Source organism: Ambystoma mexicanum, chromosome 14 (genome assembly GCF_040938575.1).
Source record: "Ambystoma mexicanum isolate Mex_15411 chromosome 14, UKY_AmexF1_1, whole genome shotgun sequence".
NCBI classification, from domain to species: domain Eukaryota; kingdom Metazoa; phylum Chordata; class Amphibia; order Caudata; family Ambystomatidae; genus Ambystoma; species Ambystoma mexicanum.
In genome coordinates, this window is record NC_090940.1 from 458,275,798 (window position 1) to 458,301,553 (window position 25,756).

Below are 25,756 nucleotides of genomic sequence, written 5' to 3' on the forward strand. Positions count from 1 at the left end.
GGTCTACTTCAAATATTCGCCAACTTTACATTAGAAACACCATGACAACAACTGAGACCAGAAAGAGGAATGGAGCGATGAAGATGACTAAAAACGGTACGCCAGCGCAGCAGTCTGGTCTTTGCGGACTGCTCAAACCTCCCGGGAAGTTTAAATCCACCGCAGCTGACAAACACAGAGGAGAGGAAGAAATGCAGAAGGCGGGTGATGCCATGAGCTAGGCAGATTCCAGTCAAAACACTGTGAGACAGCACACTGGGGCAAGCGGTGCAGAGGCGAGTCCCAATGGCATAAGGAGAAACTGAGTGGCAGAGGTCCCACTCCTGAAAGTAAAAGGCAGCGGGAACTCCATACGGTGGAATAGGACACTGCAACGACACTGCAGGTAACTGGACGCACGCAGAGTCAACAAACTGAACGGAGAAGAAGTGAAGAGGCTCAGCGGACATTTAATGCGCACAGTAAGCCCAGGGAAGACGAACGGGTTACCGGGTTGCCTACAAATGTATACTGCTCCATTAAATTAAAGATGGAAATGCAAGGTGAAACCCGTAAAGGGTTTAACGTATGTTTGAACCGTGACAAGAACGGTTTGCCTGACCCATGTTTAAGAAGAGAATGTAAAGCGAATACAACAGTGAATATTGAATCAAACTTTGCCTAGCATGACTTGATAAACCAACCTTGGGTGAATATCACTTGGTGGGCTAAAGGAAAGATAATTGCATGCAAGTGCTGATAGGAGAGTGTACCAGACAAAACCAAGTATTTAAGAAAAACTGCAAGTCAATTGTTTGATACACTATATAGAAGCCCTGTCAAGAGTGTATACCAGGCAAAGTTAAATGTTGAAAGAAAGTGAAAGAGCATCTCAAGGAAGACCCATGTCCTTGAGATTGTGAATTGTACTCAAAGTGGAAGGAAACCTGTCAGGGGAGTATACCAGGGTACCTGCAAGTCTGGGATCCGCACCCAAAATTGCAAATACAGTGGAAAGAGAAATCCACGGAGGACAGATTCCCTTGGAGTTTTGAGTTAAAGAGGAACCTCAGGAATCAAGCCATTCCCTGGAATTGTGAACATGCCAATAGGAGGGAGTAGCCTTCTTGGGTTACAAGGAACTTGGTTATTCTTTGTTTGAACTTTTATTTATTAGTAAAAGGAGTCTAGGAAAGGGAGCTATTCCCTGAACTGTGAACAATGTCTGTCTGGAACTTTTTTGGTTGGATCTATACTTGGCCATTTGAGCACTTTGAGAGATAGAGACAATGGACCTCATTATGAGTCTGGCAGTAGCCGTGCAGGCTGCCGCTGGACTTGTAGTGAATTACCGCCTCCGTGATTGCTGGAATCACATGGGCATTACAACCCCGGTGACCCGGTAATTCCGGAGGCGGAATTCCGTTAATCCCCATTCCCATGGAGTCCCAGAGGACTCCATGGGGATGGGGACAATGGAAACACTGGCACTGTAAATAACCGTGCTGGTGTTTACATTTCCGTGTGCAGGCGGGTGGCGTTACTCCCGCCAGGTAAGACCTGGCGGGAGTGACACCACCCGCCTGCAGAACCTTGTGTCTGCCAGTCCGGAGACAACAGTGGCAACGGGTTTACCGCCACCGTTGTTTCCGGACCGGCAGGCTTGTAATGAGGCCCAATATCTTTTGCACCTTAGCGTTTCTTTAGAGTGTGATGGCCAGAATAGGATTTCAAACACGGGATGCATTTTATTTTGGACAGACACTTTAGTTTTTGATATAGGAAGGGAAACGCTTCCTAGATTAGGGATAGTGAGACCTTTTCCAACCCCTTTTGATTTGAATAAAAGTTTATAACTAAAAACCATGAGTCCTTTGTGTCTGTGCCTCAATCCTGACTCCTCACTATATATACAATATATATGTATAAGAATAATGCCTAACTTTCCCTACTACTATAGGGTGCTCCCTACCTAATAAACTAAGGTGCTTGTCAGTCGTCAGTGAATGTCCCAAAGAATCTGCCCACAGTCGAAAAACTAAGTCTAACTGCCCCTACCACTAGTCTAACAACTGAAAACAGGAGAATTGCTCCCTTCTCCTAGGCTTTGCTTCTTGCAAACTGCTTCTTCTTGGTTTAGCTCAATAGATGGTTTTTTTTTTTTTTTTAAACATCTTTTTATTAAGGTCTCTGCAATTCACCGGCACCTAGTCAACATATCATATGGTACATTCCACAACAATAACAACATCACATGTCAAGCATTACATTATTCACTCATCTGTTTCGCTGTCCGAAAGCATGTCACATAGGTATGTCCTAAAGGGACCCCAGATGTCCTTCGGTCGACTTGTGCTGGGTTGGGTGAGCACGTATTGTTCCTCACATTCATTGATATATGTTAGTTCCCGCAGGAAAGTGTCCATGGTAGGGGGTTTTGGGCTTTTCCAAGCTTGCAATATACATTTCTTAGCTATAACACATGATACATTAAAAAGTCTCCTGATTTTTTCCGAGCATTTACCAATGTCCCTGAATAAATATTTTTGGGGGGACAAACTTGGGGGGATGTGTGTGACTTCCGTCAACATGGCAGCCACCCTTTCCCAAAATTGTGCCACTTCCGGGCACTCCCAATACATATGGTATGATCCCCCTTGTGGAGTCCCACATTTGGGGCAGTTGCCCGAGTTGTCTGGTGTGAATTTAGCAACCCTAGCAGGCGTGTAGTGTAGACTGTTAAGAATTTTGAATTGTATTTGGCGTAATCCCGCATTTAGGGATACCTTTTTCGTGAGTGTACAATATCTATCCCATTTGTCCTCCGGTATTTGTATTTTCATATCCGTTTCCCATTTCTCTTTCACCCTGTTAACAGTGGGAGTGTGGGTTTGTATTGTCCTGTACAATTTGGAGATACCCAGCCCGTCCTGTGTTGTGACCAGTTGTATGCATGGGTGGGAGGCGGGTTCGTCAGGGAATGACGGCCAACATGCTTGGTATGCAGATTTCATTCTGTAATACTGTAGTGTTTTGAGTGGACCTCCTCCCATGCCCTTTGTGAATACAGCAAGGGTTATGAACTTCCTCTCTATATACATATCTCCCACCTTCATTTCTCTGTCGGGGTCCCAGGTCTCCTGTATACTAGTATCAAATGTAGGGGGGATGTTTGGATAGTTCCATAGGGGAGTCTCGGGGTTATATGGAATTTCTATGTTCAGTCTTTTAAATATCTTTCCCCAGGCCCTCACGGTGCAGCTCACGGGGTCAAATTCACATGCATCTCTGTGACTTGTATCATAAATGACTGACCGGACATCCGTGGGTGTAGTAGTGTACTCCTCTATCCAGGTATGTGGCGAGTTGTCTGCCTCATCATACCAGTTCCTTGCGAACTGCACCTGAGCCACTGAATAATAAAGCTCAAAGTCTGGCGCCGCTATTCCCCCTGTTGTATATGGTTCTGTCATTTTTTCCCAGCTAATCCTGGCCACCCCCCTGTTCCAGAGAAATGACACCGCCATGGACCTAAGCCTGGAGAAGAACTTCCTACCCGGCCAAATGGGAATATTTACAAATAGGTATAGCAGTTTTGGGAGCACAATCATTTTTAGGATAGCGATTCTGCCGTGCAATGAGATTGGAAGATGTCTCCAGACCTGTAGTTTAGTATTGATGGTTGGCAGCACTTGGTCATGATTATCCGCATAGAGGGTCTGCTTATCGCCTGAAACCATTACCCCCAGGTATCTAATGTTCCGGTCTGCCCATTTGAGGCCGCATGTCAGAACTGGACTTTTCGTGGAGGGGGTGAGCGGGAATATTTCTGACTTGGAGTAATTTATCGTATAGACGGAATACTGTGCAAATTCGTTAATGTCTGTCATGATGGGGTCTATATTTTTATCCGGTTCACGGACATAGAGTAGCGTGTCATCCGCATACAGTGATATTATTTGGGTGGCTCCTTTTAGTGCTATACCCCTGTTTATATGTCTCAACCGAACTGTGGCCGCCATGGGCTCTATTGTTAAGGCGAAGAGAATGGGGGAGAAGGGACACCCCTGCCTGGTTCCCCTGCCTAGTTCGAACAACTTGGATATAGTTCTATTTGTACATACTTTCGCACCAGGGGCAGTGTATAACAGTCTGACATAGTTGATAAAGTGGGGGCCCACCCCGAACGCCTCAAGCACCAGGAAGAGGTATTCCCAGGAGACCGAATCAAACGCTTTCTCGGCGTCTAGAGCCACCGCCACAGCCTGCTTGGTTGGATTTATTTGTGCCATTATGTCGAATAACCTACGTAGGTTTAAGGCAGTGGACCTTCGGGGAATAAACCCACTCTGGTCTGCATGTAACCGGCGTGGGTGTAAAGGGTAGCATGCGGTTTGCCAGTACCTCCGCAAAGATCTTAGCGTCCACGTTTATCAGGGATAAGGGTCTGTACGACGCCATGTCTTGTGGCGGGCATCTCGGTTTAGGCAGTACCGTGATTATAGCCTCACGCATTGTAGGGGGCAGTATTAGCTTCCCACTGGCCTCCTCCCACAGTTCAAGCATTACAGGGACCAGTTCCTCCCAGAACTCTTTATAAAATTCAGCACTCAGCCCATCTAAGCCCGGAGCTTTACCAGATGTGAGCTCCATGATAGCCTCGATGAGCTCCTCTGCCGTGACGGGCTGGTGTAATATGAGTTTGCTCTCCTCTTGGAGCTTGGGCAGGTCTAGCGTAACGAGGTAGTTTCTAATCTCAGTGGGGGATTTCCTATCTTTATTCCCATAGAGATTTTTGTAATATTTAACGAATTCGTCATTGATTCCTTGCTCGCTTGTGATTACTTCCTTTTGTGCCGTTTGGATCGCGGTAATCGGGGTTGATCGTATCTCTTGTTTAACTAAGTTGGCCAACATTTTCCCTGCTTTATTACCCTCGCCATATATGCGCGCCCGAGCCGGGGCTGCCATGTACTGTATTTCTGCACTGCCAGCTTGTCGAATTCTCTAAGGAGTTTGTGTATTTTAGCTAATGTTTCGCCGCTTTGTGTATAACTATAAGCCTCTTCCAATCCTTTCAGTTCCCTCTCCACCCCCTCCAGCTCTGTGCGTATGCCTTTCAGCTGACCAGTGGTTTTGGATATCAAGGCCCCTCTTACCCAGACTTTAAAGGCCTCCCACACTGTTGATATGTGGGCTACTGATCCCATGTTATCTGTAAAGAAGTTAGCAATTTCATCATGTAGGGTTTCGACAACATTTGGGTCCTTAAGTATATCTCTAGGCATTCTCTATCTCCGCATCGGTCTGGGGGTCTCCATCAGGACAATCTCCAACATGACCGGGGAGTGGTCCGATAGCATGCGGGGGAGAATGTCACAGTTGTGTAGCGCAGGTGCAATGTCTGAGGACACGAACCAATAATCTATACGTGACTCACTGTCATGTACAGAGGAGTAGAACGTATATTGTTTGTTGATTGGGTGCAGTACTCTTCACGCATCAATTAGGGACAATTGCGACAGTATTTGTGTCAGGGTTATTGCCACTCTGAAAGGTGGTCTGATCCCTTTGGAGGATCTGTCCATGTTCTGGTCTAAAGCGACATTAAAGTCTCCCCCCATATAACATTAGTCGTGTCATGTTTAATAAGGATCTCAAGCATCTGTAGGTAGAAATCAGGGTCATCTAAGTTGGGGCCATAGGTGTTCACTAAGGTTATTTGTTTCCCTGCTAGTTCCCCCCAGACCAGTACATATCTATCCATTGGGTCCGTCAGATGGCCCTTCACCAAAAAGCCCAACGAATGATGTATGAGGGTACACACACCTCTGGACTGCGAGGAGTACTTGGTATAGTACCGTATTTTGCCCCATTTGGCCAGTAAGTTTTCATTAATCGATTTCTGTGCGTGTGTTTCTTGTAGCATCTGAATTTGAATCCTTCATTGGATTGTTTAGGCCTCGGACATTCCATGACATTAGTCTTACCCTTAACCCATCGCCCATTGTCGATGCGAACAAATTTGTAACATTAAGATGTTGGGCCCGTGTCTGGTGACATAGTTACCAACCTCTTTGGCCTTCGTTGATTCCATGACATTAGCCTTATCTTTATTCCGTACATATTGTATTATACCATTGTTACCATTGATGTGTAAATCACTAACATTTGAGTAGCACCAGCGCCTGTGAGACCATATTTCAAATAACTTCCAACGTCCAACAATACATACTTTCCCCCCAAACTCAAACTCGTCTGGGTGGTTGTTATAACTCAAAACATCCCAACTTTCCTTGTCCCTCCCCCCTCCCACATCATCTGCCCCAACTTGACGATGGACCCTGACAACTGTTTGGAACATTCCTGAGGGTGCTTCGTTGCCGGCACGGGGCTAGTCGCATGACCGCCCATGTAGGAGACTCTATGGCCGTAACAAGTCCAGTTGAGTTATGCCAACTTGAAAGAAGGAAAAAAAAATAAAAAAATTAAAAGGGTTTATCATTGTTGTGGGGAAGGTGCAGTCTCAACCATCCATCGGATCCCCTCTACCCTCGCCCGGGTTAGGTCTTACATTTTGGTCTCTCATTCGATCTCTGGAGGGCAGCGGGATGGAGGCCTCCACATATGCCATGGCCTCAGAGGGGTTTTCAAAAAAGTGGACTCTTCCTCCGTGTTGTATCCTCATCTTTGCAGGAAAAATTAGAGCATAGGGGACATTACGGAGCCGTCGTTGTTTCTTGACCGACTCGTAGGATCTACGTTGTGCTAGTATATTCGCCGAGAAGTCTGGATATATATGGATTCTATTTTCTTCGTAATGTAATGTTCCTTTTTCTCTGGACAGTCGGAGTATCGTGTCCCTATCTCTATAATTTAGAAGACGTGCAATGATGGTGCGGGGTGGAGCACCCGGCTTCGGAGGTGGTGCCAGGGTGCGATGAGCTCTTTCAACAAGGAAGTGGTTTGACAGGGATTCTGTCCCCAGCACCGATTGCAGTAGCTCCTCCACCTGTCTTTCCATGGAGCCTTTGCCAAACGTTTCCGAAACTCCGACAATGCGAATATTATTTCTGCGGGATCTAGATTCAAGATCCTCGCACTTGCTCTGGGTTTTACGTAGTTCAGTCTGGAGTAGGGCTATGTCTCGGCTGTGTTGTGTGATCACATCTTCATTCGAGCTTATCCTATTTTCTGCTTCCGAAATACGTGCGCTCTCTTTTTCAACTCGTGCTTTCAGGGATCCAGTTGTCGCAACAATGTCGTCCAACTTACTGTTGACAGCAAGGAACCCGTTCTGGACAATTGTCGCTAGACAATCTAAGGGGTCTGTTTCTCGGCTTTCAGATGGTTGTGTCCCCACTCCGACGCCGCCTGCGGCGGAGAGCTGGCGAATGAGTCCATTGGGCCGGTCTTCCTACCCCCTGTGGCCTTCTTCTCAGTGCGGCCCATTAGACAACGTAACCCCCTGTGGAGTGGATTGTGCTCTCCCACGTATTTAGAACTGCTTCCCCAGCGACCAGTCTATGTCTACAACACTCAGGTGCGCTACAATGCAGATGGATGATTGGCCCCTCTATCACATCAGGCGTGTATTCTTCCCCCCGGAGGCGTTATCAGTAGTCTCCCACAGATCTGGTGCTGACGCAGGCAGTGGCAGCAGCGTGGGTTATCAATGTGCTACTTGCATAGTGACCAAGTGACCGCACCTGGCCACTTCAGTCTGTTGCCTTGCCCCAAAAACGCTTCCTCTGTGGCCGCAGGGCTCTGTGTTCATTCAGCTGCCAGCCTATCCGCTGCGATTTCACATCAACTGTGCCTCCAGGCACCCAACGCTTCTATGCCTAACCCTCTAGAAAGGATTTCAATGGTTGCAAAAGCGGGTGTCTCAGTAGCGTCTGTTTATTTGCTGTAAGCAGGATATGCCACAGTTCACTTGGAAAATCGGATTAATGTTCTGCAGGTAAGATAGCTGTGTTACGTTTCATCCGCTCACCAGCAGCTCCCCCGCTTAGTGGCGCCATACCGGCGAGCAGCCGCTGCTATGGGCACCGTCGGCCACAGCATACGCCTCCCCTCCCCCGAGGGCCCAGGAACGCCGTATGAGGCGACGGCTCCCCAGATGTCAGCTGGCCAATATCGTATTGTCCCCCGCGGACCCCCGGCGGCACACTTACTTCATCAGCTTTGCCTCCGCTGGACTTCTGCCGCTGGGGAGGTCCGGGGTCCACACTGCCGTCGTGGCTTGTCTCCGGGCATTCGATGGGCTTCCACACTGGACCCAGCGTGAGGAGGTTCGTTGTCGGGGCTTCGTTCTGGCAGGGGGGAGGGAAACGGAGTTTCGCCACCCACGGGTGGCGGCCGGTTACTGATGGGCTGCTCCTCCCTCACCCGGCCAATCCGCGTTTACCAGGTCCGGGCTCGCGTAGAAATGGCGCGGAGCCTTCGGGCGGCCGCGCCGCAGCCCCGCAGCCGCTGTAACTTCGCTCGCGGATCTTTCGGCTGTCACGGTGCCAACGGGTCCCGTTTTCGCAGGGTCTCTTCCCAACACCTTCCGCCACAGTCTGCTGTAGATATTAGTCAGTCAACTGATTACTGGCCGGATATATTGACAACCAGGATTTCAAACGGGTCGGAGCTCGCAACCTAGGCGGCCATTTTAACCGTGCGCAACAGCGCCCCTCAGCTCAATAGATGATTTTTAAATAGTCTCTTGTGACTTCCTTGATCAGTTTGTGGAACTCTTTCAGGATTGTATTATACTTTTGTTTCTTCTCGAAGCCAGGTCTCTTTGAACTTGTACTGATAGCTTGTTCCTTATATCTGGTTTCTGTTTGTGTGTAGTTCCCTTTGTCCATCTCATCATCCAATGATCTTGCTTTCAATAATAGACTTTCTTCAACTTGAGTGGGACGAGTATGAATAGTCCCATAACGATCCTCATTTATTCCTCTTTCAACGTTATGCTTTTGTTAATTTGACTGGGACGAGTAGTAGTAGTCCCTTACTTTACTTTACTTTATTGGACTTATAGCGCGCAGCAATGGACCCGTAGGCATGATGGCACGGACAAGACAAATACCTAGAACATAAGCAAGGGTCAGCCAGAGAGGAAGAATGAGCAGATGCAAAAAGTTTAATCAAACAACCATGTTTTTAACTTTTTCTTAAAAGGTTCTAGTTTTGTTTCCAGCTTAAGATCCAACGGCATACTATTCCAGGCTGCCGGTGCCGCTATGGCGAAAGCTTCTATTTCCACCCTTTTCGATTTGTTCTTGGGATCAGTATCATTTTTGTCTCGTTTGATCTTAGTGATCATGAGGTGGTCTTGAACGTAATAAGTTGATTCAGATAACGAGGCATAATGCCCAAAAGGCTCTTGAAGGTGATCAGGAGTCGTCGATAACGAATTCTCGCCTCCACATGGAGCCAATGCAAAGTTCTTCTGGCTGGTGTGACATGGTCATGTCTTGCTAAACCTGTGACAACCCTCACTGCCCCGTTTTTGATAACCATGAGCTGGTTTATCTCGGTCTTACTCATGCCAGTCAATAGACTGCAGCGATAGTTCATTTTTTAACCTACTATGGCTCTTGCTAGCGTTTCCGCATTGGTCTGGGAAATCATGGGTCGCAAATGTGCAAAGAGTCTTAAATAGTAGGCAGCTCCCGAGACCACACTAGCCACGTGGGCCTTCATGGCGAGGTGCTGGTCCAAGATGACCCCGAGGGACTTTACCTTCTTAAGGGTACCGATCGTTACTTCTCCAAGTTGGAAGTTACTGTACTGGGGATCCAGCTTGGAGATCAAACTAGAAGACCCCACAATCATAAGTTCCGTCTTGGACCTATTCAAAGCCAATCCATTCATGACCATCCAATTTTCGATGCATGTGTATGCTTTGTTTATCCGGTCTTCGTCTTGTGCATGATCACCAGTCATGGGAATGATACATTGAGTATCATCTGCAAAATTTGTAAACCAGATAGCTTCTTGCTCAAGCATTGTAAAAAAAGGAGCTGTAAAGATGTTATAAAAACAAGGAGAAAGACTTGCTCCTTGCGGAACTCTGTATTCAATCAGCACCATGGATGCTTCAGCAGTTTCCGAGCAGACACAACTGACCCGGTTCTGAAGGAAAGAGGCTACCCAATGGGAAGCCTCAGAAGAAAATGCAGCCACTTTTTCGAGCCTTAATGATTCCCTGTCTGCCTCCCGGCTCCCGCGTTATCCCTGTTTCTCAGGGATAACGTCACTGGGGTCTCTCTTCTCTCGGTTGGTTGTTTTTCACCTTGCCAGCTTATTTTTACTCCTTTGACATAGTGTACTCTGTATCCTCCTTCTGGACGACCATCCAGCCCTTCCGGTGTTGGGACGTTATACGGTTCCAACCGTGTTGTGGTTTCAGCATAGTTTTGGGTACAGCCAGTCCACCACAAGAAATGTGGTGACTCCACCACCCTCTTGTTCTATCTTGCTTACAGGATACTGTCATCCAACTTTCTGCTTTTTCAATACGCCAGCAGTTTTGTAACTCGCAGGCTTTCTCGATCTGCCAGTCTCCTCCCATCTCAGGTACTGCATCGCTGTGCGCTTCCCTGGTAAACGTATATCTCTCTCTCTCTCTCTGCCTGCTGCGGCTCCATCTTCCTCATCTCGGTTAAATTGAGCTTTTCATTTAAAGTGACATGCACTATTTCTTGCTGACACATGCTTGTTCTTTCGTCATACATGTCTCTGTAAGGTATTGCCAAAGAGGTGCTTTCGGGATATCGTTTAGAGAGTGCCTCACAGGAAAGGGAGTACTTGTCCCACAGGGGGAGTCTCTCCTGGTAAGGTCCCACTTGCTTCGACCGCTAGGGAGGGTATTGTGGAGGGGGCTCAACTCCACAATCTTAGAGAGGGTTTGGGGGGTCCTCCCCATCAGGGAGAAGCGTCAAATTCCTGAGATGCGTCACAAACCCTAGATAGGTGTTTCGGCCTTGCTGGGCCTCATCAGTGAGGTGGCAGTTGGGCCTCTGTAAGCACAGTGAGCAGGGGGGTCTGTGTCTGGATTAATTTAGGGTGGAACACTAAGTCCCTAAATGTTTAAACAAAGATCTGGCCAAATAACCTGTTCTATGGGTCTGTTCCCACTCGGGAGAGTCTATAACCACGTTTTAGCTCGGTGTACCTCTCACAGAGAAGAAATATACATTTGCATATTAGTCTGGTCCCACCGACCTGGGCTGTCCCTTACTGAAATGATAGGCAATGCTCCTCTGAACAATAGCAGTAACAGCAATCCCAGATTTGTGTTTTGGCCTTGTTGGGCCTCATCAGTGAGGATGGACATTTACCTTTAAAAGTAGGGGGTCTCACTCCACTAATTTAATTCACTCTGGAATAACACCAGAGAAGGATTAATTGGACCTCTTTTGGGAGAGTTGTCCTTTCCAAAGCTCTCAAGCACTGAGGTGAAGGAGAAGACCAAGGCAGAGGAAAGCTCTGCCTCCTACCCACTCCGAGGTGACACTGGGGGTGACTCTTGTAGACCTGGAACTGTCAGCCTGCACAAGATTCTCCTGAAGCTGGGAGAGCACACCCTAAACCAACTCATCCTATCCTCGATACCCGAAAGGGGGTCTCACAGCATCTGGAGAACTAGATCAGCTAAGGCTCTCTGCTCTGCCGCCTTGATACTGTTTGAACTGACATTGAGCCAAGTTTGATGCCAAGGCAACCCGCGGGGGCTGCTTTTTGGTGCTCCTCTGAACCGACAAACAAGTGCCTGCTTCTCAAGCCCAATGGACGCTGCATTGTGCTCTCGCTGAGCCAGTCACCTGCAGGCTTTATCCAACTGTTCGACCAAAACTCAACCAGACTCGCTCTCGAACTTCCACTTTGCCGAAAATGCACATCAGTGCCACAGGATCACCATTTAGACAATCCCTGCTTGCTGACTTGATTCTTGGTAGCGTCACTCATCGATCCTTTCAGGCGGATACATCCCGGCTAGCCATTGAGCAGATTCAAGTGAGTTCCCTGCCCTGCTTGGCCGTAAGCCGATTTCGAACAGTAGCTCTATAAACTGCCCCCATGGTGAAGATTTGGACCCTAGAGACTGGTTAGATCCCTCATCCCAATTTTGCACCCAAGAAACTTATCCTTTGTAAAGAATATTGTGATTTTTACCGTCCTTGCACTCCTCTGATGTATTACTCAGAGTGCTGAATTGTGCTATCTTTGCTTATTGTCTGTTCTTTCCCCAGGGGTGGGTTTTGCGTAGTATTTTTCTATTGAGTTATGTTGCAGATGGTGTGTTTATTATTAAAGGAGATCTATTTTTATGCTTTGCTGTTTGGGTCTCTACTGAATCACATTCACACCCCTCTTAAGAGCATAGCATTTTCTCGGCCCACTTTAACAGAAAAGGCAAAGGGAGGTATATCTCTTAACTGTGCATTTTTACCTTTGATTGTTTTGGCTATTGGTTTGTTGCAGTCTGAGGACTGAGGACATTTTAGACTCTACTCATCCATGTCCTTCTGCGGGGCAGAATCCAATTTGTCACAGTATTTCCTTCGGCTTACTTTAAAATCTCAGTTGTCTTATGCTTCTCCCAGTTCATCTCAGTCCCTGCAGAGGGCTTGTTAGGAATAACAGAAACACATTTTTTTTATATCTTGTATAGCAATAACTTCATGTACCATTGAAAATGTTAACTAAGTTGCTTATCATATAAGTTGAATTGATAATCAAGAACAATGCCAATAACAAAATCTGCAAATTAATTAATACATAATTATTTATGACTTGGAGAATCTGAGAATCTTATAGCATTTGAATCTGGAACATGCTGAATACTTGAATCTCAAACGTGTTGAGAAATGTTGCACAGTTGAAGCTGAGGGGTGCTGAAATTCTTAGAGCACTTGATCGGGAGAAGCTAAAAGTTCTTCACCATGAGGGGTGGTGAAAAGCTGAAAACTAGTTGAACCCTGAAAAAAAGTTAAAACTTTGAAAGAACTAGAACATTCTGACTTGCTGAGAAGTTGAAATCTCTTGAATTATGTGAGGTGTAAGCCTGTAATATGGGAAATTCTGTGCAGACTAACCTATTTTGGGATTCATGGCGTCTTGTTTGGGAGAAAGGATCAATTCTGGAAGTGTAGTGTGCTTGGATGTAAATGGTGTGTTGCCACTCATTGAACCCTTGAAAGTGTATGAGGTTCCAATCTGGAGCCTGCATGAATACTGATGAGGTTGTGTACATTTTCCTTTCTAGTAATGAATATTATATTGTCCCTATAGATGCTCATCACCCACTACCTCTCCTCTGTAACGTCACATGCTCTTACGTCCCGTCCCCTTTCCTCCATTCTGCATGGGTTTCCCTTCCAAGGGATGGGAGATGGAACCTTTTTCACCAGAAAAAACCTTCTTCCCCTTTAAATTTAGAGGCGTGCAGTGGTGCGGCCCTGGGAGCATATATATATATTTCTGAGGCTTGTGAAATCTGCTTAGATCACATGCTGTGCATAGGCCGACATCTTGTGGAAGCTGCGGAGTATTACAGTTTGTTTTTCGAAACTCGAAAATGGGCGTTGACACAGGGCGTGCCAGTAATACTATCCCTAGTGTGACATCCGCTGTACCCAAGATCCCTCACGCGTCTAGGATCCTCAGATTGTTTTTTTCCGCCATACTGGTCGGAAGCATTTTGCGGAATCCCCTGGCCTTAGCCATACTTTTGCTTAAATTTAAAATAATAATCTATTGACATCCTTCCCCACCCCAACGTCGAACTTCGACACTCGACGCCGGCTGGAGAAGAAATCGACTGTCGGCTGCTGCACGACGGATCTGGGCCTCGGAAGGCCGCTGGCCTCGGCCCGGGCCTGGTAGGCCGCTGGCCTCGGCCCTGCAAGTAGGGAGAGTGGGGGGTGGTACATACTCTACACTCTTGGTATATAGGTACACCTTATACATTTCCTACACTTAACAGCCCGCTGCCTCAAGGTGCGTATGGAGGGTACCCCTTTTCAATTCTGCCCCAAGTGCAATCGCAAATACCCTTGGGTCGACAGGCACGCCACGTGCAATCTCTGCTTGCCGAGGGACCACCCCGAAGCGAACTGCAGAGCGTGTAGTAGGTTTAAACCTAAGACACTTAAGGACCGTTCGACGAAGCGTTGGGCCCACCAGGCCAGGCAGGCGGCCATGGCAGCGGAGGGCGCCTTCAGCGATGGCAGCAACGCCGTACTTTTGGACGGCGAGGGCATTACGGCGTCGAAAGACAGCCGAGCGCAGTTCCCCGACCTCGGAAGGTCGTCCGGCAGGGCGGCTATGGGGAAGACCCCCGGCGACACAAGCGCTTCACATACTACACACACTAAACACACTAAGTCCAACCGAGACTCAACGACGTCGAGTTCTCGGAAAGAGGCACAGACAGAACGGTCTGATTCGGTGTCCTCTGGGCGCTCTCGATCAAGATCGCCGCATGACTCCAGGCAATCATCCACTCTTGCCAAGAGTGCCTCGCTCCCTAGGCTAACAGAAGTTCGATCGTCGGAAGATGAAGACGACTTCCACCCCCAGGCCGCGCTCCAGGAGTCGGAGCCCGCAATTAAAGCCAGCGAGGCCCCACGCTCGAAGGACAGGGACACTCTCCCGATCCTCGACGCCAGGTGTCGAAAAACTCCGGAGCCACTAAGGGACAGGGAAAACATTTTTCTACGCACGGGGAGGGGGGAAAACAGCAGAAGAAACTACCTGTACATTCTTCCACACCTGTGAAACACTCCACCCCCCTAAACAGACAGACAAGCCCAGGTCTGCTGATAGGCCCACAACCAGCAAAGCTACTCAAGATAAATACCATAGACTTGCTGAGAGAGTCATTCCCAGTTCCAAAAAATGGTCCAGTGAAGACATAGATAGGGTCATGTCAAGAATGTCTTAAGGGGCCACACCCTCAGGCTCTACTGATCCTATCCCCCTGAGTAAAAAGGCCCGGTTTGAAACTCCGATGAGGTCAGAACCCTTCGAGGTACAACCTTACGCAAGACCATACTCACGGTATCAAGGAGAGGCTTCCTTTTGTGAAGACCAAGAATTTGGTATGATAGACCGGGACGGGCTACTATGGGGATGATGAGGACCAGGAAGAAGAAGAGGATGACCCGGAAACATACAGAGTAGATTCCCCAGTAGAGAACAAAGCCCCGGTTACCGACTCCCCGGTCGATAACCAACCCCTCCTAAATGAGGTTCTCGCTCGTGCAGCAGAACATTTCCACATTGACACCCACGGTGTACAGGAGGAAAGGGACTTCACAGAAGAGTTAGTGGGAGAAAGGAGGAGGACATCTGAAGCCAGACTTCCTAGTTGTCACCAACACTCGTAAGAGGGCTGGGACACCCTTGTCTTCGTCAGAAGCTCCTCCCGACAAGGAGAGCAAAAAACTATACGGTTTCGGCAGGAAGGGTAGCCTCAACGTCCGCCTATCAAGCAAGGATTGCTAACTCCACCACCCTGTTTGCCAGCTACACCTGCCATCAGTGGGAAGAAGTCGCGGCACTCATAGCCTCTGCTCCTGAACCGTTAAAGGGCCAATTAGCTCGGATTTCTGCAGAGGGTAGAGCCGTGTCTGGTTGCATTTTGAAAGCAACCTTCGACGCCGCGGACAACGCAGGCAGATTGATAGCGGAGGGCACTGTTATCAAGAGACATGCGTGGTTACGGCAGTCTGGTTTTAAAGCAGAAACCCAGGCATCATTGTTGGACAAACCGGTGGAAACCGATCTGTTGTTTGGTAAGGCGGTCGAAGACGCACTGAAAAATGCCAAGGACGAATACGAGACACTCAAATCCCTTGGCCAGTTAACCAATAAACCCCCTAACCAGAGAGGGAATAGTAATTTTCGTCGCCCACGCGGCCAAAATTCCCAGAGAGGATCTAACTATTCCCAGGGGCAGGGTACACAGTGGAACAACAACCAACAGTCTACCCAGGGTTACGGCAGAGGTAATAGGAGAGGTTGTGGTAAAGGCAGAGGCAGCCCCAGCAAGGGAGGCGGCACGCCTCCACCAAAGCAGTGACGCTCAGTTCAGGGTCCCTTCTCACGCAACCCCAGTAGGGGGACACATTTCAAACTTCACCCAGGCTTGGGAAGGGATCACATCAGACAGATGGGTGCTGTCAACAGTATCCACAGGATATTGTATAGAGCTACTGCAGCGTCCCCGGAACCATCCTCCACGACAAAGAGTACACTCCTTAGAACATCAGAAGATTCTCCTCGAGGAGATCGCCATTCTTCTACAAAAGGACGCGATAGAACTCGTCCCGGGACAGCAGGTAAACAAGGGTATTTATTCAACTTACTTCCTTGTGCCAAAGAAAGACTTGACAATGCGCCCAGTATTGGACTTACTGCCTGCCAACAAGTATGTCAAGCCCCAAAAAATTTCGTATGACCACGCTACAAGAGGTAATCCCCCTCCTAAAAAAGGGGGATTACATGGCAACCTTGGATATGAAAGATGCTTATTTTCATATTTCCATGTTCCCAGCGCACAGAAAGTATTGCGCTTCAAGGTGGACAGTCGCCACTACCAATTCAAGGTACCGCCCTTCGGGATAGCTTCAGCACCAAGGGTATTCACCAAGGTACTGGCGGTGGCGGCTGCACACCTACGCAGGGAGGCAATCCCAGTGTACCCTTATCTGGACGACTGGCTCATAACGGGGGAAACCCCAGGAATTTGCAGGACAAACATTCAAAGGACTATCGACCTCCTCCACGAGTTAGGCTTCTCAATCAACGAGAAGAAGTCAAGCCTGGTGCCAAGCACCGCAAAACAATTCCTAGGAGCAATCCTGGATACCCAGGAGGGGTTGACCTTTCCTTCAGAAGAAAGAATTCGGAATATACTACTGCAAATTCCGCATTATCAGTCCGGTCAACAAATAACAGTACGCAAAGCAATGCGTTTACTGGGCATGATGGCGTCATGTATTTACCTGGTCCCCCACGCGCGCCTGCGCATGCGTCCCATGCAGGAATGGTTGGCGAAACAGTGGTCTCAGGCAAGTGGTCAGTGGGACGATTTAGTGGTTGTTTCGCCAACACTGGTACAAAGCCTTCACTGGTGGACAAGAGAGAATATCGCACAGGGGAAACCCTTTTACGATCCCGAAGTACAGGCAGTAGTCACTACAGATGCATGTCTGACAGGGTGGGGGGCTCACCATCTCCACCACACAGCTCAGGTTCTCTGATCTCACTCAGTGGCCAAGAACCACATCCACCTGCTAGAGCTTCTGGCAGTATTCAGAGCACTTCAGGCGTTCGAGCCCCACCTACTAAACCTGTCAGTGCAAATCCGGACGGACAGCACTACAGCCATGTTCTACCTGAACAAGCAAGGAGGGACTCGCTCGCCAAATCTGTCCAAGCTTGCCCAGAAAATCTGGATATGGGCACTCAGACGGAACATCTTCCTGTCATCACAACATGTTCCAGGGGAGCTCAATTCCCTAGCGGATGCTCTGAGCAGAGACGCCCTCCCAGAGGAACACAAATGGGTTCTTCACAGAGAGGTCGTAGAAAATATCTTCTCTCAGTGGGGTTTCCCCACTATAAACTTATTCGTCACAAGCGAAAACAGACAATGCCCAGGATTTGCATCCAGGTTCCCCCAACCAGACTCCCAGGGGAACGCCCTGTGGATGAACTGGTCAGGGATGTTTGCGTACGCTTTTCCACCAACTCCTCTCATCAGGAAAGTGGTGAACAAGATGAACAGGGAATCGATGACGCTCGTCCTAGTTGCTCCCATGTGGGCAAGACAACCGTGGTTCCCACACCTACGCAGGATGGCGGTGTGCAAGCCCATCAAACTTCCAGCCTGGTACAACCTACTGTCCCAGCACCAAGGTAAAACAGTGCACCAGCAACCCAACTCAATGAACCTGGCAGCATGGCTCCTGAGGTCATAGAGTTTGGACACCTCAATTTGCCACAGAGGTGTATGAACATCCTAAAGGAATCTAGGAAACCAAACACAAGGCACTGTTACTTTGACAAGTGGAAGAGGTTTGTTATCTGGTGCCAGAGTAGACAAATCAACCCAGTTGATTGCACTCCTTCCACTATTGTTACATACATGCTCCACCTGCTAGATGCAGGATTGGTTTTTAACTCACTGAAAGTACACCTGGCAGCCCTGTCGGCTTACACCACTTCCCATAGCAAGGTTTCGTGGTGGAAAGTACCAGTAGTTAAAGCCTTCATGGAAGGAGTAAAGAGACTTCACCCTCCTATTTCAAACCCACCACCAGGGTGGGACCTTAATGTGGTGCTAGCCAAGCTCATGGGCCCCCCTTTCGAACCCATGCATAAGAGCAGTCTCAAACACCTGACTTATAAAACGGCCTTCTTAGTAGCTATTACTTCAATAAGAAGGGTCAGTGAAATTCAGGCTCTGTCAGTGCAGGATCCCTTCTTTACTATCCATAAAGACAAACTGGTTTTACGCACACACCCTAGGTTCTCACCTAAATTTATATCAAAATTCCATGCAAACCAGTCCATCGAGCTTCCGGCTTTCTTCCAGAACCCGCAAAGCTCGGCTGAGGTGAAACTACACACCCTAGATGTGCGTAGGGCGGTCCGCTACTATGTAAATAAAACCAGACCGCTAAGAAAAACAGATCAACTGTTTGTCTCCGTAGCTACAGGCAGAGAGGGGGATCGCGTCTATAAAGGTGCCATCTCGAAGTGGATTATTAACTGTATCCAGCTGTGTTACTCACTCTCTGAAAAAACTCTGCCTTTCACGCCAAGGGCCCACTCTACTAGAGGCATTGGGGCCACTCTGGCTTTCATTGCAAATGTACGCCTTGACACCATTTGCAAAGCAGCTACTTGGAGCTCTATTCACACTTTTACTCAGCATTACTGCATTGACACCCATTCCAAGGCAGATACACAAGTGGGACAAGCGGTTCTAAGACACTTATATGCTCATGACCCTTCTCACATCCCACCTCCTTCTGGTATTGCTCGGTAATCTATGCACAGCATGTGATCTAAGCAGATTCCACAAGCCTCAGAAGGGATACTTTACTCACTGTAATCGTATTTCTGATGCTTGTATCTGCTTAAATTCACATGCAACCCACCCTTCCTCCCCTCTGAGAGAAGGCGCATGATTGCTTCTAGTCTTACCTTTCTGTCTATCTGCTTGTATTATCTGTACTCACGCTACTCCTCATGCTACCTCACGTCAGAAAAAATACAATCTGAGGATCCTAGACGCGTGAGGGATCTTGGGTACAGTGGACGTCACACTAGGGATAGTATTACTGGCACGCCCTGTGTCGACGCCCATTTTCGAGTTTCGAAAAACAAACTGTAATACTCCGCAGCTTCCACTAGATGTCGGCCTATGCACAGCATGTCAATCTAAGCAGATACAAGCATCAGAAATACGGTTACGGTGAGTAATGTATCCCATATATATATATCTGTGCTGACCTCGCCCTCCAGCGCCAGACCTCGGTCCCCTTTTCCACATGGACGTGAACGGGCCAAATTCACCAGCGCTCCTGTGTTTGGCTTCGGCCATGTAATTCCACGCGCAGATACTTCTTCTCTTCTGTCTTTTTATCATTCAGGTACTCGGTCCTCCGGCGTCACGCTCCTCCCCGGCACTCGATCCAAGCCCAAAAGTATGGCCCCTCTTTTCCAGCACACCCCACAAGAGAGACTCCTTCCCATGGACTCGCACACGCGGGAGGGACCGCTCAGGTCCTCATACCAGCACGAGTACTGAGGCTAAATCAGCTACAGGCCAGCAGGCTGAGGGGTCAGTGAATCCTCCCGGTGAAACCAGAAGGTTCTTTTACCGGGTCTTCACCCAAGGGGCCACGCCCTAGTACCAGCAACATGTCTGAGGGGGTGCCTATACGCAGTTCTACCGTCAGACCCGCTCAGGGCGAAACGCCTACCAGGTCTCGGATTGAGGAACAGGGTATTCCCCATGATCCTCACAAGCGCCCTGGAGGGGGCGGGGCTCAGTGAGCCGAGCAACACGATGCAGGCACGTTGGAAGGCAGCTCGACAAAATGGCCACTGTGCCAGACATTTCTGACATCGCCCAATACCGCAAAAAGGCAGGGAGCAGGTGGAGGAACGTGTGTTAAGGTGGGACTGGTGTCAACCAGGTATGTGGCCTACAGCCTACCCTTCATTTGCGCAGGGCAGGTTCCCGCTGCGTCCGTATGGGTGGGGCATGCAATGGCTCCAGTAGCCGCCTGCTTCCCCATCAATATCACCTACCACCCCTCCGGCCAGTGAGGACAGATTATTTGAAAGGTTCCTCAGGCTCATGAAATCTCCTCGGATGGGGGTTATCCTCCGGGACGCCATCAAGGAAGTGCTCCCATCAATGGCTCTGGTGTCGCAGGCCCCAGTACAGGCGCCCCTGGCCCCTGTTCAGCCTGCACCACCCGCTCCGGCCCCCCAACCGATAGTGCATCTGGTTCCATAGCAGCCTCCGGCTTCGGTCTCCGCGCCCCAGCCTTTGGCTGCCAGCACCCCTCCACCGCTGCCCGACCAACGGGACCCTCAGGTGGACATGGATGAGGAGGAGGACCCCGACACACCATCATCAGCCAAGGCCTTACATGAACATCTTGCGGGGCTGGCGGAGTACTTGGGCCTTTCTCAACCCGAGGTTGAGCAACCATCAGAGGGGGTCCTCGCCAAAGTCCTCGCGCTACATCCCGCAGCGAGAACAGGGATTCCGATGCAGAAGGGCTGGCTCAAGCCCCACTCTGTCCAGCTGGTCAGTCGACGCCTGGATGCCAAGTACAGGCAGATGGAGGGGATACACTCTTGCTATCGGCCCACCCTCAGCCGCACTCTTCGGTGATCGCTGCAGCATCACTATACTCCAAGCCTCAGTTGTTCTCTGTCTCTTCCTTCGCTGCGCTGCTAGACAAGGAGGAGAAGATCTTGGAGTCATACGGGAAGAAGCTGTATTCCAACATGTCCCTGCATCTTCGTCAAGCCAACGCGGATGCTGGCAGCCGTTAACCAAAGGCTTTGGCAGGAAATTGGTGATTTCCTCCCAGAGCTTCCGGTGCAAAGCCAATCCCGATTGAAGGCGGGACTGCAGAGGCCAAGATGGTGGCACAAGACATCATGGAGTCCACTGTGGCCCACATTGACACCTCTGGCCGGGCCATCTGCATTGCCACGGACATGAGAAGAACAGCCTGGCTTTGTGCTACTAAATCCAACCCGGATGTCCAGGAATGCATCTTAGACCTATTGTTCGAAGGGGCTGACCTCTTCCACTCCACCACGGACGAGGAGCTGGACAAAAAGAAAAACAGCTCATAAACTGCCAAGTCTTTATCCATCGTTGCAAAGACCACGCCCAAAACGTACATCCAGTGACAGCAGCGCTCAGTCAAGGGGCGTACATACGGAGGGTTCCGCGTCTTCTAAGAGCAGAGGTCCAGGCAGCCTGACCGTTCGCCGACACAACATCGGCGCAAGCAACAAAAAGGGGGGGGGTAAGGGCTTTTTCCAGTCCCCCTCCTCCGCAACAGCTTCAGAGGGAAAGAAGGCATGACACGCCCCACGGTGGCCACATGTCTCCAGTGGGGGCAGGCTTGCTCTCCATGCACAGTTCTGGTTCCAGAATTTTGCGGACCCCTGGATCATCTCTGTAGTATCCATGAGGTAGCGCCTACCCATCCCAGCCTCTCCTCCCTCTTCCCCTCCACTCCCACAGGTTGGGACAGCAACTCTTTTGGCGGAGTTTCTGTCGGCGAGAGCCAGGTAGTGGAGGAAGTCCCAGCCTCCGAGCGAGGCTCGGGCTTCTACTCTAGGATTTTCCCCATTCAGAAAAAGAACCAGGCGGGCCTGAGAGTTGTGCTGGACCTTTCCACCCTCAACCTTTCCCTACCTCTACAAAAATTCAAGATGGTTACGCCAGCTTTAATAGCAGAGACATTGTGTAAGGGAGACTGGATGTGCTCCTGGATCTGAAGGACGCGTACTTACACGTCCCAATTTGGCAGCCGCATCGTTCTTTTCTATGATTCAGGATCATGGGCTACCATTTCCAATACAAGGTGCTTCCCTTTGGCTAGGGTCTTTACCGGGCTGATGAATACAGAGGCGGACCTCCTCCGAGCTCAGGGCCACCACATTTATCCATACCTCGACGACTGGCTTGTCAGGGCTTCATCTCCGGAAGCGGTGCACCGCAACTCTTACACCCTCATGAACACACTTCACGATCTGGGCTTCTCGCTCAATCTCAAGAAGTCGCAGCTGCAGCCTACGCAGACTCTGACCTTCTTGTGGCTCATCTGGGACACAGGCTCTGAGAGAGTTTTTCCTTTGGAGGACAAGATCACAGCCATCAAGAAGACCACTGCACACTTCCTCAGCAGAGAAGTGACATTGGCCTGGTGGTATCAACAACTACTGGGTCTCATGGCACCGCTCCTCTTGGCCGTCCCCCACACGAGACTCCGGATAAGGAGGAAATAGCTGCACTTCGGGGCATCATGGAACTAGGAGCGGGGCTCTCAGGCGGAGATGCTCAACGTTCCTCCTTCTCTTCACATGGTGGTCCAGGGACTGCAACCTGCGGATGGGCAAGCCCTTCCGGCAACCTACCCCACAGGTCACCATCACTACGGACTCCTCTCTCGAGGGATGGGGTGGCCACCCTTGTCAATCACTGCGTCCAGGACACCTGGACCCGGGTCGAAGCAGGAGTACCACATCAATTGGCTGGAACTGAAGGTGATCTGGCTAGCGCTCAGAGCCTTCCTTCCGGTTATCGAGGGCAAGGTCGTCTTCATTCAGACAGACAAATCGACCAGCATGTTCTATATCAACAAGCAGGGAGGTACCAGGTCCCCTCCACTGTGCAGACTGGCAGTCAGCATGTGGGAATGGGCCCTGAAGAACAACATCTACCTCAGGGACGTCCACCCTGCGGGAGAATCCAACCTGGAGGCGGACAGGCTCAATAGACAGGGAGCTGACAATTGCGAGTGGCAGCTAAATGACCTCGTACTGCAGGAGATCTTCAGCAGATGGGGACACCCCCAGGTGGACCTCTTTGCCTCCTGGGACAACAGGAAGTGCCAATAGTACGCCTCCTGGCAGGGGCAGGGGGCCGTGTCCCTGGGCGATGCATTTCAGATTCAGTGGAATGGCATGACAGCATACGCCTTCCTGCCAAAGCCGCTGATACACAGGGTGATAGGCAAGATCAAAGAGTCTTGCCAACTCAGCGTCATTCTAATGGCTCCATGGTGGCCAGCCATCCATGGTTCTCGGAGCTGCTCAGCCTCTCGGAGAGACCTCCCATTCGCCTTCCGACGGGCCCAGCACATTTTCTGGCGCAGCAGGGGGGCAGGGTCATTCACCCCACGCGACATAAACTAGCCCTCACACCGTAGTTCCTGAGCAGGTCAGGCTAGGACACCTCAACCTGTCCCAGGCTAGTCTAGAGATCATACAGGGCGCTGGGAGCAAAGCTACCAGGGCCCAGTATAAGAGCAAGTGGACCAGGTTCTGCCACTGGGCAGACTCTAAGGATATCAACCCCCTTGCATGTACATTGGACGACATGATCTCCTTCTCGGCGCACCTCGCCCACTCGGGCGTGCAGGTAGACACTTGCTGCACTTACTTGGCATCCATTGGGGCCTACAGAAACTCAGAGGTAGAGGTCTTCTCCTCTTCCAACCCGATTGTCAGGAAGCATCTAACGGGACTTGGCAGACTCTACCCGCCCATCAAGAGGCCACACCCTGTATGTGACCTCAGTATAGTGTTGGGCGCCCTGGTGCACAAACCATTTGAGCCAATGACGTCCGCGGACATCAGGCTGGTCACCATTAAGACGGCCTTGCTAGTTGGCCGCACCTCGCAGGATAACCGAAATCCAGGCGCTGGTCGCCTCAGAGCCCTATACTACGTTTCACAGTGATAAAGTAGCCCTGCGGACACACCCAGCATTCCAACCTAAGGTGCCTTCCGCATTCCATCTGAACGAAGAAATAGTGCTGCCTACGGTTTTTGCTGCACCCAAAGACGAGGCACAGAGAGTTCTGCACTACCTGGATGTCAGGCTTGCCCTGAAATTCTTCTTAGACAGTACCAAGGGCTTCCGCAAGTCGGATACGCTTTTTGTCCCCTTCAGCGGATCAAGACCAGGATATCAGGCCTCCAAGACCTCCATAGCCCATTGGATGGTCTCGGCCATCAATGAACCTTACGAGAGACAGCATAAGCAACTGCCGGCCACCATACGTGCTTACGTGGTCAGAGCCAAGGCAACGGCCATCGCATTCCAGTGGCATGTACCCTGGCAAGTCATAAGCAGGTCGGCCACATGGACCACTCCTTCGGCTTTCTGCAAGCACTACTGTTTGGATGCCGGCTCTAGATCAGACGCGACTTTCGGACAGACAGTTCTTAGAAAACTGTTTGCTTAAGGAGGGTCTCCTCTCCACCCTGGGGGTACACTGTTGTAATCGCTCATGCAGTATGGAGTTAAGGGGACGGGACGTAAGAGTAATTATAAGTTACTCACTGTAGTGACTAACATACTCTTAGTCCTTTTAGTCCCCTTTCCTCCATACGTCCCACCATCCTCCCCCCAATAAAACTGGTGTCATTAGGCAATGTTAATCTATTGTCGACGCGTCTATCGTGACTGAGGTGTGGTGCCAGAGGGCGGAGTCAGGGAAGCGCATGCTCCCAGGGCCGCACCCCCCATGCGCCTCTAAATTTAAAGGGGAAGAAGGTTGTTTCTGGTGAAAAGGGTTCTGTCTCCTGTCCCTTGTAAGGGACGCCCATGAAGTATGGAGGAAAGGGACTAAGAGTAGTCACTATAGTGAGTAACTTATAATATATTTATGATCTTACTCTGGCAGGAAATATGTATGGAACTGCCTACAATTACAAGTTATACCTGACGTCCCTGTATATTTTAGACGCATGACAAGTTGATGAAATTTTTCTTGTGCATCTCTGGTATATAGTTTATGGGTAAAAAGGCTTTTTCTACCATGTTCAAGACGAGCGAAGTATAGGGAGAGATGAATCTACAAACATAATGAACTATGCATTAAATAACCACTATTACCTCTGTTCATCGCTCAATTTTTTATGTTCTTTTTTTAAGATTGCTACCAGCGTTTAGAATTCTTGGGTGATGCAATTTTGGACTACCTCATAACCAAGCACCTTTATGAAGACCCCCGACAGCATTCTCCTGGAGTTCTGACAGATCTGCGGTCAGCTCTGGTCAATAACACCATATTTGCATCGTTGGCTGTGAAATATGATTACCACAAGTACTTTAAAGCAGTGTCTCCTGAACTGTTCAATGTTATTGATGACTTTGTGCAGTTCCAGATGGAAAAGAATGAAATGCAAGGGATGGATTCTGAGGTAAGTTTTTAAAAACAAAGTAGGTTTTTATTGACAGCAACATATTCTATGTTTTGTTTTGTTTACCTTATCTTGTTTGCCTTACCTTGTTTTCAGCAGCCTGATAAGTGTAGGCCAGCATTTACAAATGAAACGACTTCCCTTTGTTTTTGGATTCCTCAATATTTTCTGATCAGTTATAGGTTCTGAACCTTTTGGGACTCAAATCCTGCTGAGTGCAGATGATTTGTGGCATGTTATTTATTTCTTTATTACATTCCTGATCAATAATAATGTGCACAATATG

The 25,756-nt window shown here is 49.3% G+C and overlaps 1 protein-coding gene across 1 annotated transcript in view; it reads left to right on the plus strand.

The window, feature by feature from the left end:
• DICER1 (dicer 1, ribonuclease III) overlaps positions 1–25,756 on the plus strand; it is a 2,611,056-nt gene that overhangs the window by 2,297,051 nt on the left and 288,249 nt on the right. Inside the window, exon 24 of the mRNA XM_069637684.1 lies at positions 25,202–25,470. Coding sequence (XP_069493785.1) covers positions 25,202–25,470 — 269 coding nt within the window. The remainder of the gene's footprint in view (positions 1–25,201; positions 25,471–25,756) is intronic.